Genomic DNA, 14,941 nt, shown 5'->3' on the forward strand with positions numbered 1-14,941 from the left:
ACAGACTCTGCCTAGTGATTTTTATGCACACTAGTTTGAACCATTTGACTAAAACATGAGCTTCATGAACCTTGTCTGCTTTCAACTAATTGCCATAGCAAAGTGTTTGCCATAGGCATCTGCTTAACAAATATATGCTAAGGGTGGGGGGGAAATATACAAAAAAAAGGTCAGAGAATTATACTAAAAAGGACTAAACTCTATGAAATTATAATTGCTACTCATATGAATCTACTAAAAGTACAGGAAAAAATATGGGGTTTACCCATGGATATTATGTTTACAGTTAACAGAACTGGCAATTTATCTACATAACACTGATCTATAAAATATCTTTCTGTATAATATTTAACTATAAAACATCTATCTATATGTATTTATATACTATCTATATGACATATAACATAATTATATCTGTAAGATATAATTATACCTGATATATATTATATATATCTACTATACATAAGATACATATATAAGTATACAGTAGAAAAATATGTTATTTAGAGTCCCAGTATATGTAAAATCATTCTAATCATAAGATTGGCAAATTGACAAATGACTTATAATACTTGAGTCTTCCTGGGTTCCCATCTTCCATCAAAATCTACATTTACTCTCTCAATTCCTCACCTGCCATTCACACTCCCTTAATTCCAATTTCACCACCACCACCACCACCACCACCACCACCACTCTGCTGAAACTGCTCCCTCTAATGTTCAAAATAAGCTTTTATGTGCTACATCCTGAGAATACTTTCCATCCCTTACTTTTACATCATTGCTCTATGACACATGACACTGTTGACCATTCCCACTTATTGAGATATTCCTTCCCTTGATTTTCTTGTCATCTGTCTCTGCTGGTTACATATGATCCTTCTAGACATATTTTCTCAGACTCCTCTTTATCAGTAAATTCCAAATAACAACCACCCCAGAGTTCCACCACAAGCCCTGTCATCCAATCCCATGTTTAAAATCCCCACCCCAAAGTTAATGTCTATAAATGTACACCTTTAGCCTAGACTTCTAGCCTGAATTTTAAAACCATATATCCAACTATCTATGATCCATACATACCTCGAGTCAAGTATATCTGAAATAAAATTAATCATCTTCCTTCCAACATCAGCTACCATTTCTCAAAGTAAATGGCATCATCCAGTAGCCCAAAATAGAAAGCTGAGATTCTATCAAGGACCCTTCTCCTTAACCATCTAATCAATCATAAAGCCCTACTGATTCTATCTTCTGTGTCTCCCTTTTCCCACTTCCATTTCCCTCATTAGGCCCTCACTATGGACTGAACTGTGTCCTCCCAAAATGTATTTGTTGAAGCCCTAACACTCATGTGACTGTATTTGGAGTGAGGAAGTAATTAAAGTTAAGTGAGGTCATCAGGGTGGGGCCCTAATCCAATCTGGATAGTGTCCTCATAAGAAAAGACACCAGAGAGCTCATACTCTCCCTACCATGCGAGGAAAGCCAGCTGCAAGCCAGGAAGAGTCCTCATCAAGAACAGAATCAGCCAGCACCCCGTGCTTGGACTCTCCAGCCTTCAGAACTCTGAGAAATAATTTCATTCATTTATTTATGTATTTTGAGACAAAGTCCTGCTGTGTCACGCAGGCTGGAGTGCAGTGGCGCGATCTCAGCTCAATGCAACCTCTGCCTCCGGGTTCAAGCAACTCTCCTGCCTCAGCATCGCGAGTAGATTACAGATGTGTACCACCACACCCAGCTAATTTTTCATATTTTTAGTAGAGGCGAAGTTTCACCATGTTGGTCAGGCTGCTCTCGAACTCCTGACCTCAAATAATCTGCCACCTCAGCCTCCCAAAGTGCTGGGATTACAGGTATGAGCCACTGCACCCAACCAATAAATACATTTTTATTGGTTAAGCCACCCAGTCTGTGGCAGCCCTAACTGCCTAAGACTTCCTCCTCACTTCCTACCCTATTAGTGGTGTGTGGCCTCAAACTCTTCTCCACCCACCTACAAGAAAGATCTTCCACACATTAAAAAATGAGATCTGCTGAAAGGTCTCAAACAGCATACAGGATAAAATGTAAACTCATTTGCGTGGCATAGAAGACAGGCCCAGCCCTATTTGCCACATCTTAATCCTTCAGCAATATCAAACATCCTCTTGTTTGTTTTTTTTTTTAATAAGCCAAGCCTGACTACTCTTTCATGTTTCTTTATTTGGGCACATGCTGTTCAACAGCTGGAATGCCCTTCCCAGGCCCTTGTACCAGGCACATTCCATTCAGTCTTCAAATCTCAACTCATGCCCTACCTCCTGAAACTTGTTCTCCCATTACACTTTAAATATACTCCCATAAAATCTTTTCTCTTATTGTACTATAATTTAGTTATTGCATCTCTGTAAGTCTCTTGAGGTCATAGAATTTACCTTTTCATCTATGTATTCTATAAAGCCTGGCATATAGTAAATGTTCAATACTTGTGTTCTGCATGAATAAATGAAAAAAAAAGTCACAGTGGTGATCTTTAAATGATGATCTGAAGACTATTTTAATGATTTCATTTTCTAACAAATGATATTAGTAGTAGTGCAATAGCAATATGCTCTAATGGTATTAGATCAAAATGCCTCTGATACGCAAACTAAATGAGCACATCCACCCAGTTATTGAAAGACTCACTTGAGTGATAAATGACACAATAAAATGTCTATCTGATATGGTTTGGATCTCTGGCCCTGCCCAAATCTCATGTTGAACTGTAATCCCCAATGTTGGAAGTGGGGTCTGGTGCAGGTGACTGGATCACAAAGGTGTTCCTCATTAATGGTTTAGCACAATCCTCCTGGTGCTGTTCTTGTGATAGTGATTGAGATCTGGTTGTTTAAAGGCGTGTAGCATCTCCCCACTCCTCTCTCTCACTCCTGCACCAGCCATGTGAAGTGCTGGCTCCTGCTTCACCTTCCGCCATGATTGTAAGTTTCCTGAGGCCTCCCCAGAAGCTAAGTAGATGCCAGCACCATGCATCCTGTACAGCCTGCCAAACTGTAAGCCAATTAAGCCTCTTTTCTTTATAAATTACCAAGTCTCAGGTATTTCTTTATAGCAATGCTTGAACAGTATAATATACTACTATCCTTACCTCCTTCAGAAGTTCAACACAATGCTCTAAAAGGTGAATTAAAGATGAACATTCGCCAGTTATCTGTAAGCTGACTTCACAGACACACAGCAGCTGAAGAGTCATCTGGGTAAGCTGAATTTTCCAGAAAACAGGATGACGCAAAAGGCTTAAATATACTTCCTCAATAAACATCATCGCTTCTGTTGTCTGTATCAAATCTTTTATCTGTTTAAAAAAGTCATTATATGATATTAAAAAATACACAAACCAAAGGATAATTTTAAGGTACACAAAAAGCTTTCAACAATATAATTTTTTCTCTAAGCCTATAAAGACTTAAAGGAGATGAAAAAAAGTTACAGAACTCAATGAAGGATTAACTATACAACTGTACCTTATCCTTTGGTTATTAACCAAAATCCAATTTGCTACTGTTTTTGTTACTGCTGGCTGACACAAATTTCTCTTCCCTTATTTTTCTAGCTTCTCTGAGTGCAGATGTCTTAAAACAAGTTACATGACAATGCCAACATGTTGAGGGAAATTAAGTTCGGTTTTGAATTCTCCAAATGAACTCTCATTTCTACAATTCCAACATAGATAACCTGATAGTAAAGGGTCAGCATGTTATTCTAACACGGTACTAAGCCCTTTATCTGCAAGATATTTGCTCAGACAACCTTAACTGAGAGTATCATTTCCACACTTCGCAGACATAGTAAAAGACCATATTCAAATGGTAGTCTTCTCAACAGGCTAATGTATTAGATAGGAAGGACTTGGGTGCTCTTGAAAATCCCAATGCAATTCAAACCCAGCTGTTCCGATCAAAATTCTGGAGTTGGTATTAAGGATATGGTCCTGCTCACAGACACACTGGCATTTCCCAGAGATTACAAACAATGGACCATCTGCTTCCATCAGGAGCCTGTGTCTGTTAAATTCATCAAGAAGAAAGCCTACGGTTGACCAGCTGTACCTTTTACCAGTGGTTATCACCATAATAACACAAATGACTATTAGTTATACACAGAGACAAAAATTAGTTGCTAGCAAACAAGAGAAAAAAGATATTAAAAGATCAAAGAGAAGAAATAGCAGAAAACATTGTTATAAAAAATAAACAGTCTGATATAAATTATTTTGCTCTCTTGCAAACATACAGTAGGAAAGTCAAAAGGCCACAGAATAAAGCCTAATGTTTATTTGACAATATATTTCCTTGAGTGCATTTATGTGCACATTTCTAATTTTCCATAAAAAAAAAGTTCAAAAGACAACCTCAGCAAGCTAGCATTAAAGGCTCTCTAATCTTTAACATTATCTAAGTTCTAAACAAGCATAATTTTGAAGTAACATTCTGTCTTTATGTAGAAATATATTATTTAATAATACAATAGGTAATATGTGAGGTGACAGGAATCACCATTAAAATGAAAAGGACAATTCTACATCTATAAAATGAAAGAGCAACTGGCATGAGAAGAAATAGAAAAAGGAGTTTCACTGACCATTCTTTCATCATTGGTCAACAAGGTTGCATGGTTATTTCTAAAACTTGTATTTTAAAATTTAAATGTGATTCTATCCTAGTGCTCAGTATAAGTAAGACCACATTAACAGCATTGTAGTCAGCTCTAAGAAGATCATTTCATAGTAGCACATTTTGAGCACCAATAAACTAGAAAATTCCTGGCAAAACAAAACAGAGAAAAGTCGGGAAACCATTTGCAATGGAGAGATTAAGACACTGAAGAAAAAAATAAGGAAGGGAGGGAAGTGAGGAAGAAAGGAAGGAAGGAAAAATGGGAAGGAAAGAAGGGAGAAAAACAAGACAAGAGAAGATACAGATGGGGTTTTTTTAAAAGCTTATAAAAGCTTTTCTGAGAAGAATGAAAACGAATGAGTAATTAGAAAAATGAAGGTCAATAAGTACTTGCTAAAAAAAAAAAAATGGTTGCCTTGCAAAATAATATGCTTCCTCTATCAATATTCAATTAGCCATAAGATAGTCATGTTCCGGAGAGTATAAGAAACATCTGTATTGGGTGGGAAATGGACTATATTCTCTCTAAGACTACTTCCAACCCTCACATGCTTCATTCTAGTAACACTGATTTGTTAAACCGATTAAGTATGCTAATATCACTAGTTCCAGTACTTCCAAATGATGTATTCCCTTTTTTCTCACATAATTGTTAGGTTAAAAAGCCAGATTCCCAGAAATATTCCACAGAGCTCATTTCTAAAAGCATTTAAGCTTGTCAACACAGGTTCATAAGATGAAGACAAACCTTTGCCAAGGAGCACAGCACAGGGTAATGCAGCCATGATGTGAAAAATGTACCCTAGTTCAAGATGTTCTGCCTAAACATTGCTTTATTGCCCGCACAAAACAAAAGCTTTGGAAAAGCCACAGGAGAATTCATTTTAATTAAATTTTCTCTGCCTTGATTACAGGAAAGCCTATTTATGAGTCGCAAAGGAAAGATTTACTCTAGTCACTCCTTGCTAACACAAACTTAAAACAGGTCATGTGTGACCTCAAGTGATCACTCTGAAATATGTTCACAGATTCCCTCCATCAGCTAAGCAGCATGGTGCTCAGATTCCAGGCAAATAGCAAACCTAGATGATGGGAAGAGATGGACTGATAAATGAATCACTACACTAAAATCCCAACACCTGGGCAAATGGATTTTTTTTTTTCATTTGCAGTTATAGAGACAATGACTCAAATTTCTCTTTCCCCTGAACTGTGTCCGTGTTTTCTCCATACCTCCGTCAACCACTTTTCATCTTTCTACTTTGAATTATAAGAATGTATGTACAGTACTTGTCCTAACTCATTTACTACATGTGTGCTTCTCAAGAGCAGGATCCCTGAGAGCTGCTGCATATGTTGCAAGGGGACATGTGGAAGCTGGAATCTAGCTGGCACTCAGCTGGTCAGGCTTTGCATCCTCAGAGCTATTTATGCCCTGAGACACACCCTTTTTTTTTTTTTTTTCCAATGTGCACAGAGGTCTTTTTTTTCCTTCTTACTGTCCCAATGTCTACACAGAAGAAACTCAACTCAAAATCTTTTACCTGATAACCGTTTCTTAAACAAAGGAAAGTTTTCACGCCTGCTAATCCCAAAATGGACTATGTTGATTTATAATTTCTGTGAATTTAGTTAACATCAAACATAATACACTCATGTTAAATCTAGATTTTGTTTTTTTCATCTTCCCCAAAAGATTGTAAGCATTTCTAGAGCGAGGATCATGTCTGAGTTTGCCAAATCACTTATTTTCTAGAACTACTTTGTCTGTGACAATAACAACACTTACCGATGCCGATGCTATATTTGTGGAGGACGAAGACCTTACCTGCAAACATGGAACCATGTCACAACACAGTTGAAGTATCTGCTGTTCCAGTATTGATGGTTGATCTTTGTCACAAAGAACCTGGGGTTGAAGTAAGACTTTCAGCAGGGCTAGTCGGAGTTTAGCATATTCTTGTAACTGAGATGGTTCACAATACAGATACCACAGAAATGGTGCCATTATTTGAATGCATGAAACTTCTGACCTATAAGACATGAAATATGTTAGCCAGTGAATGAGCTAAATACACTATCATGCAGGTAAAGTAGCAAATATCAACGTATAGTTCATGAAATAACATAAACTACCATATCATCAAGTGTAACTTCTTTTTATGATTCTTTTATTCCACTATGACCTGCCTACATCTATGCCAAACAGTTCTTTGTACACTGAGGAAAATTATTCAACACCTGGAGACTGTAAGCTAGATACTCAGGATGAAGAGAGTCTCTATTTGCACATTAGAACAGCAACTACATCTCCAAAATCAGTCTTTAGTGAACATAAGAATCATCGGCGGGGCGCGGTGGCTCATGCCTGTAAAAATCCCAGCACTTTGGGAGGCCGAGGCGGGCGAATCATGAGGTCAGGAGATAGAGACCACCCTGGCCAACATGGTGAAACTGAGATCACGCCACTGCACTCCAGCCTGCCAACAGAGCGAGACTCCATCTTAAAAACAAAACAAAACAAAAAAAGAATCACCTGACAACCTTTCTAGAATGACAGATGGCAGGATCACCTCTCCAGGAGTATGAAACAAACATGCATTTTTGGAAAAAACTCCATAGGTGAGGATCTATCTACATAAAACAAACCCAGACAAACATCCCAAGATGATTATGATGACAGTTAACATTTACTTGTTAACCCTTACAGTGTTCAAGTTACTGCATTTTACGTCTTTAAATCCATTTAATGCTCACAACCATATGAAATAAAAAATAATATTATCCTCATAACACAGATAAAGAAACTGAAGGAGAGAGAGGTGAAGTAATTTGTCAAGGTCTTCTTAAGCACTTCCCACTCTACAAATCTTTTGTACCTATTTAGATTTCATTATATCCTGAAAACTCCTAATCCAAATTCACTAAAATACCAGAATGATCATCAAAAATAAAAATATGGTCACGTCATTAGCCTAAACAGTATCTAGCCCAATTCACACACACCCTCCATCATTTGGCCTCTGTTTATCTTTCCAGCTTCATTTCTTCCTCTTCATTCACCACTCAACCACACTAAACTCCCTTCAGGTCTTTATCAAGCCATCTGGGCTTTCTTCTCACTTGCTATTCCCTCTACCTGTAATATTCTCCCCTTCTACCCTTCCTATTCTTTCTCCTATGTAGTTTCTATCATCCTTCAGTTATCTGCTTTAAAATGACTTCCTCAGGTCCTTCCTTGACACTTCACCTTCATCAGATAACATCAGATGGGCTTTTAAGATACAATGCCTTTATTGTCATTACATTTTTTTTAAGAGACAGGATCTTGCTACATTGCCTAGGCTAGAGTGCAATGGCTATTCACAGGCACAATAATAGTGCATTCCAGCCTTGAATTCCTGGGCTCAAGCAATCCTCCTGCCTCAGTCTCCCAAGTAGCTGAGACTACAGGCTGTTATCATTACATACTTAATATCTGTATCCCCTGCCAGACTATAAACCAAATGAGGCCACGGATTTCTGTTTACTGCTATTATCACCAATAACTGTATATACTAGGCCTTCAAAGAGACACTCATTTAATTAATTCAGTTACACTAAGTTACAAAGTAGTTTTATAATTAGCATGCAATTAAATGTTATGATTTTATTTTCTAATGTTTTTCACATTATATATAAGGAATGATTAGATAAGATACAAAGATGAAATAAGAATTATCTATCCTCAAGAAGCATACGGTCTGACAGAGCCAATCAGTTATAATCCTGAACTAGGTGACAGAAAGTGAAAACTGCCAAAAGAGTGGTATAAAGTGCAATTGCTTCATGAAAGAAATGGTATTTAAATTATGTTTGACTGTTCTCATTTAAGAGTGGGAGCTAAACCTTGGGTTCACACAGACATAAAGATGGGAACAACAGACACTGGGGACTTCAAAAGGAGGGTGGGAAGGAGTGGGGACAAGGGCTGAAAATTTTCCTGTTAGGTACTTTGTTCACTACTGGGTGACAGGATCAATAAAAGGCCAAACCTCAGCACTACACAATATACCCTTCAAACAGATCTGCACATGTACCCCTGAATCTAAAATAAAAGGGAATTTTTTTTAATTATGATAAATTATGCTTGACAACATAATCTTATAATACCATACATTTCATAGCAATGTGATTTTAAAATGCCATTAACATTAATAAAAATGTAAAAGTTACCAAGCCAATTAAATTTTACTCATTAATGTATTCACTTGGTAAAATTTACTGACCACCTACAGTATACCTCACTCATCTATGTGATGGAAACAAAGCAAGAAATAAAAATAGATTAAGTTCCTGCTCTCATAGAGCTCACAATCTGAAGAAATTTTTTTATCATAAGCTCAAATACTTATACAATCTATAAAAATCAAAAGGACTTTTGAGGTCATAATTATTACTGAAACATATATCTTTATCACACCTTCTACTTTAGGAAACTAAAAAAAGATAGATGAAGGAATCAGATAATGTATGTATAAAATACAAAGCGAAAGTTTCCAGAAAAGAGATTTAAGAAACTTCCTTCTCTATCTCTCTTTAATAATGTATTCCCCAAATAATAAATACTATCGAAGTGTCAACAGCATCCATGGATAGCTTATCCGTTTTCTTCTACTTTGAGATGCTGAAGGTGAAATGTAAGGTTCATATAAAGAAATACATTTCCAAGATGCCATTATGATTTGACATCAGGGGCAAACGTTGAACTTCCTTAAGGACAATATACTATTTAAAAATCTCCTTGGCTTAATCTGTTCTGATTTTAGATTCTGCATTTCCCTTGTGGTATCTGATGATTAATCATCACTTCAGTGGAGTAAGAAATTACCAGGGCTTAGGAAAAAAAGAATATTTAAAAAAACAGATAATCTGAAATCGCACAGTGATTTAAAATGTTTTAAAACGTAACCAATTATGTATGTACCTACACACAAGTCTTTTATATTTATGTTCACCACTAAGGGAGAAGTCGCAAAAAAAAAAAAAAACAAACAAACAAAAAAAAACAGACCAAGAGAGAGAGTAAAAAACGGAGGCTTGGACCAGGCACGGTGGCTCACACCTGTAATCCCAGCACTTTGGGAGTCTGAGGCGGGCGGATCATGAGGTCAGGAGATCAAGACCATCCTGGCTAACACAGTGAAACCTCGTCTCTACTAAAAATACAAAAAAATTAGCCAGGCGTGGTGGCAGGCACCTGTAGTCCCAGCTACTTGGGAGGCTGAGGCAGGAGAATGGCATGAGCCTGGGAGGAGGTTGCAGTGAGCCAAGATTGCGCTGGGCAACAGAGTGAGACTCTGTCTCAAAAAAAGAAGAAAAAGTGGAGGCTTTAGGCCCAACTCCACCACTAGTTAGCCAAGAAACCTTCTGTAAGTCATTTAAGGTCACTCTCCTCAGTTCTCTCATCTGAAAAATTATGTTAGACTAGACAATCTTAAAGTAACCCAGCCTAAAATCTATGATATTATCAATTTGTACCATTCTCAAATTCTCAGTTCCTGAAAGGTTAAAGTCATAGGCCTTCAATAAATAAAGGCAGAACTTAATTATAAAATATACCTAAATACTGTGTGCAGAGTTGCATGCCTATAGTCCCAGCTACTCAGAAGGCTGAGACAGGAGAATCACTTGAGCCCGGGAGTTCATGTCCAGCCTGGGCAACATAGCAGACTCCCATATCTTAAAAATAATAATTATAATGCCCCCCAAAAAAATCTAGCATGAACATATACTGTCATTTTAGGACATATATATAATATTAAAAATGAACATAAATAGCTAGCTACTGTTTTGCTTTCTTCCCGAAGTTGTGAATCATTACTCATATTCTTATTAAATTAACAACCTGTCACCCAGGCTGAAGTGCAATGGTACAATCTCCGCTCACTGCAACCTCCGCCTCCTGGGCTCAAGTGATTCTCAAGCCTCAGCACCCTGAGTAGCTCTATTACCTTCTAAACAACAACAGACTGAGTTAACTGGCCCTAAAATTATATCTCAGGAAACTAAGTCTGCAGCCAGAACTATCAATTTCATACTGCAAGGAATAATTCTATAGTACAAACATAAAAATGAGGCTATTGAAATTATTCTTTGCAAATAAATACAAAATAATTTAGAATTTCAAATGGCTCTAGATAGCATACTCTAACACCTGAGAACTTATGTAAAAGAAATGAGTCAATAAAAGCTTAACAGTAAATAAACCAAAGTCAATTAACATTTTTTCCTTATGATATCTAGACAACTTAAATTAGAATAACTACTTCTAAGTCCCAATTATAATACACCCTTGAGATAAAAGTAACCAAATAGTACATTTATTATTTACTAAGTAAAGCATTGGAAAAGTTATGCATTCTTAAGAATTAACCTATAAATGAGCTCAATAACAAAAGTAGCGTGGCAGCAGCAGCAGCATCTTTTATAAAGCAATTCAATCTATTTAGCAACAGAGAGAAATTTCATTACACAAATGTGTTTATAAATTTCTTCAGATTTGTTGTTTGTTTCTGACAGAGTTGAACAAAGTCTTATTTAGTAAATATTAATGTCTTACCTTTGAAAATGCAGTCCTACATGAGGGAAGACAGAATGATAATGATGTTCATTTTGAGCTATTCATTCAACTGTTAACATAAATTTTCTTCACTAGCAGCCAAGTACAAGGTGCTATGGACTGAATATTTGTGTCCCCCACAAATTCATATTCTGAAATCCCAACCCCCAAGATAGTAGGAAGTGAGACCTTTGGGAGATTATGCGATTATGAGAATGGAGCCCTCATGAATGAGATTGGTGACCCTACAGAAAAGGTCTCAGAAAAGTCTCTTGCCTCTTCCACCATATGAGGATAGAGAGACAAAATGGCCCTCTGAGGACCAGAAAGTAGGTCCTCACCAGACTCCAAATTTGCCAATACCTTGATCTTGGACATCCCAGCCTCCAAAACTGTGAGAAATAAATTTCTGCTTTTTATAAGCCACCCAGTCTATGGTATTTTGTTATAGCAGCCCCAACTGACTAAAACACAAAGTCTCCTATATCTCCTTAAAACTTCCAGTGGCAGTATATCCTGCCTCGAAATTCTACGTAAAACTGAAGTTATGGACTTAGAAATGGTGTTCTAAGAAACTATATTTATAAGATACTATAAAACCTTCAAAAGCAAGAAAATATGAATGTATCTGGCATGGTGACTATAACTCAGGCATTACCCAGAATAATGGTATCTTTATCACAACCTTATGTGATGATATTAAGTATGCAGTGATACTATATATTTTAAGGCACTCTACAAACCACTACCTGAGCCCTTCTAATCCAAGGTCCTCATGAGCCCTTCTAATCCAAGGTCCTCATTTAAAGAAATTCAACATTTATAAAGCACCTAGAAATGTGCCAAGCATCATTAATACAAAGAATATGAAACACAGTCCCTGCCCTCACAGTTTATAGAGGAGAGTAATTATGAAAATGTCACAACTGCAAGGTATTATGCAACCATGCAAGAGACATGCCTAATACAGCTTCTAGTAAGAAAAGAGCCTAGGGCAAAAAAATGCCTAAACAGAGATTTTAAATAAAGAAATTTATCAGGAAGAGAGTGGGGTAAGTTTCAAGAGAGTACAGTAGGTACCAGTAAGTAAAAACATGGAGAGAAGGAAACAGCACTGCTTCCTGTGTGGAACACAAGGCAAGTCAGTGTACTGCTAAAGCATAAACTGAGATGAAGATAAGAAAAGATAAAGCTAGTGAGACAGATTGGAATTACATCATTTACTAAGCCTACTATGACATATTAGATTTTATCCTGTAGTCCAGGGAATTTCAAACTGTTTCAGAAACCAAACCTTTTTGTTTTCCCATAGAAAGCTTCCATAAGATATCAACAAGTAAGTGCTATGAAAACAGAGCTGAAGGGGCGGGAACATGCTCCATGCTTAGCCCATGCACTGCAACTGCAGTTTGAAAACCACGGCCACAGAGACTTAAGCACGGGAGTGATACTGTAAGATTCACTCTCTTGATATATCCTTCTGAGGAATGTTTAGAGAATGGATTTGAGCAGGACATGACTGGAGGCAGAGACACCAGTTAGGAACAGGTGGCAAGAGCCACAGCAAGAGATAATGAGGCCCTGAACCAGTGTCATGATAGTAAGGATAGAAGAAAAGGGAGTAGCTTTGAGGACCATCAAGAGGCCTTGGTGAAAGTACACTAACTGCACATATGGTGGCTATTTGATCCCACTTGGCAGTAATACTTTATCCCAATTGGCAGTTTTCTAATGGAGAGACTAACTTATTAGCCAATTTCCAGGGGGAAGAACCTATCTTCTATATGTATAGTGTACACAGAAGATATGTAGCTTACTGAATTTTTCTAGCCAACTTCCCTAACCACTTACCAATATTTAACTTCTTTAATAACAGCTTTTCTCATATTCAACATTTCAACAACCAATAAATCTGGTATTTTTTTTCTTTTACTCTTTAAAAGAAAATAGAAAACTACAACCTGCTCTAGGATGTTTCTTCAAGAGAAAACATTATAGATCAAAGCAGCTAAAAAGAAACAAAACAAAACAAAACAAAACAAACTCTAGCTCTAAAATTGGCATATACCATTCTGTCTCCCTCACTTTATTTTACATTTTAATTTTATATTACCTTTCAGGGCACTGCTGGAAAAACGCTGTCAGCTGCTGCAAAAATACTGGCCAGCAATCAGGTCTGTGTTCAAGCACAGTGATCAAAGGATGAGGATGATTTCTGAAAAACACAAAAAGTCACATGGGAAGCTGTCGTTCAAGACTACACATTTTCAATATCCAAATATAGCGGCAAAGAAGCCAATATCATCTAGAGACTTTTTTCAGGATTCATAATTGTCACAAAATGATCACTTGCTCCATTTGTTGCAGAGTTGGTTCATCAGAACTGACTCTCCTCCCTGCCTTTACCTAACATTTTTGCAGAAAACAAAATGGACCCAGGAGCCTCAGAGATCCAGATTTGGGAATGGGCTCATCCATTTAACAGCTCTGTAACTCTGGCCAAACTCCTGAATCCAGGAGCTCTCTCATATCCATCCCCTTGATCCTTCATTCCTAGAGGTCACAGGCCACCTCCTCCTCCTGCTACTGCTGCTCTCTTTCCAAGCCTGGAAATTTCCATTTCCTCCAACCTTACCCCAACCCTGTCTCTCCCTCTGTGTTTCCACTTCATTATTCCCATTGTATAGTTCTGTGTTTCCCAGCATATTTAAGAATAGAAAAAAGGAAATATTCCTTCCATCTTAACAACAAACTAACCAAACTGAGGATGCATAAAATTTCTGTTGAATGCAGACGAATCCTTTTATTTGAGCTACTTCCATTAAGATACCTAAAGAGACTATATAAAACATAAAATCTGAAATTTAGATTCTCAAAGAATGGGGTTTAACTCAAAAAAAAAAAAAAGCACAACCATGAGTTATTTTAAATAGTTCAAAAAGGCTACTCTACCAATAATTGCAAATTGGTCAGCTTTTTAAACTATTAAGTACTATAAAATTTTTAGTTATTATTTATGTGGCTTTTTCCGCCAAGAAAATATTTAAATAAAATGTAAGGTAGGACGCAGTGGCTTACGCCTGTAACCCCAGCACTTTGGGAGGCCGAGACGGGTGGATCACCTGAGGTTGGGAGTTTGAAACCAGCCTGACCAACATGGAGAAACCCTGTCTCTACTAAAAACATAAAATGAGCCGGGCATCGTGGCACATGCCTGTAATCCCAGCTACTCAGGAGGCTGAGGAAGGAGAATCACTTGAACCTCAGAGGCGGAGGCTGTGGTGAGCTGATATCACACCATTGCACTCCAGCCTGGGCAACAAGAGCGAAACTCCATCTCAAAAAAAAAAAAAAAAAAAATTAAAATGCTCATTGTAAAAACATGCAAACAATACAAAAAGATCAATCTTTTTCGCATAAAAGGAACCACATACATAATGCTATTCTTTAATTTTAATTTTAACCCAACTACATATCTCCAGCAACGATTTTTCAAAAAACAGTGACTATCAGACCATCAGTTACACTCAAATGATTTTTTAAGACTGCCTTCAGGATGATTCTCAAAATATGATGCCTTACTAGTAAGATCAACTGGGAACTTGTTAGAAAAGCAAATTCTCAAGCCCTAGCCCGGACCTAATAAATAGCCCTGCAGGAAATTCTGATGCACTGCT

At 37.2% G+C, this 14,941-nt stretch overlaps 1 protein-coding gene across 1 annotated transcript in view; it reads right to left on the reverse strand.

The window, feature by feature from the left end:
- The window catches only part of FOCAD (focadhesin), a 315,281-nt gene that overhangs the window by 219,994 nt on the left and 80,346 nt on the right, over positions 1-14,941 (reverse strand). The window contains exons 6-8 of the mRNA XM_025360104.1: positions 13,378-13,479; positions 6,492-6,696; positions 3,136-3,342 (exon numbers count right to left, since the gene is read on the reverse strand). Coding sequence (XP_025215889.1) covers positions 3,136-3,342; positions 6,492-6,696; positions 13,378-13,479 — 514 coding nt within the window. The remainder of the gene's footprint in view (positions 1-3,135; positions 3,343-6,491; positions 6,697-13,377; positions 13,480-14,941) is intronic.

The sequence above is a fragment of the Theropithecus gelada genome, chromosome 15 (genome assembly GCF_003255815.1).
Source record: "Theropithecus gelada isolate Dixy chromosome 15, Tgel_1.0, whole genome shotgun sequence".
Taxonomy (NCBI): domain Eukaryota; kingdom Metazoa; phylum Chordata; class Mammalia; order Primates; family Cercopithecidae; genus Theropithecus; species Theropithecus gelada.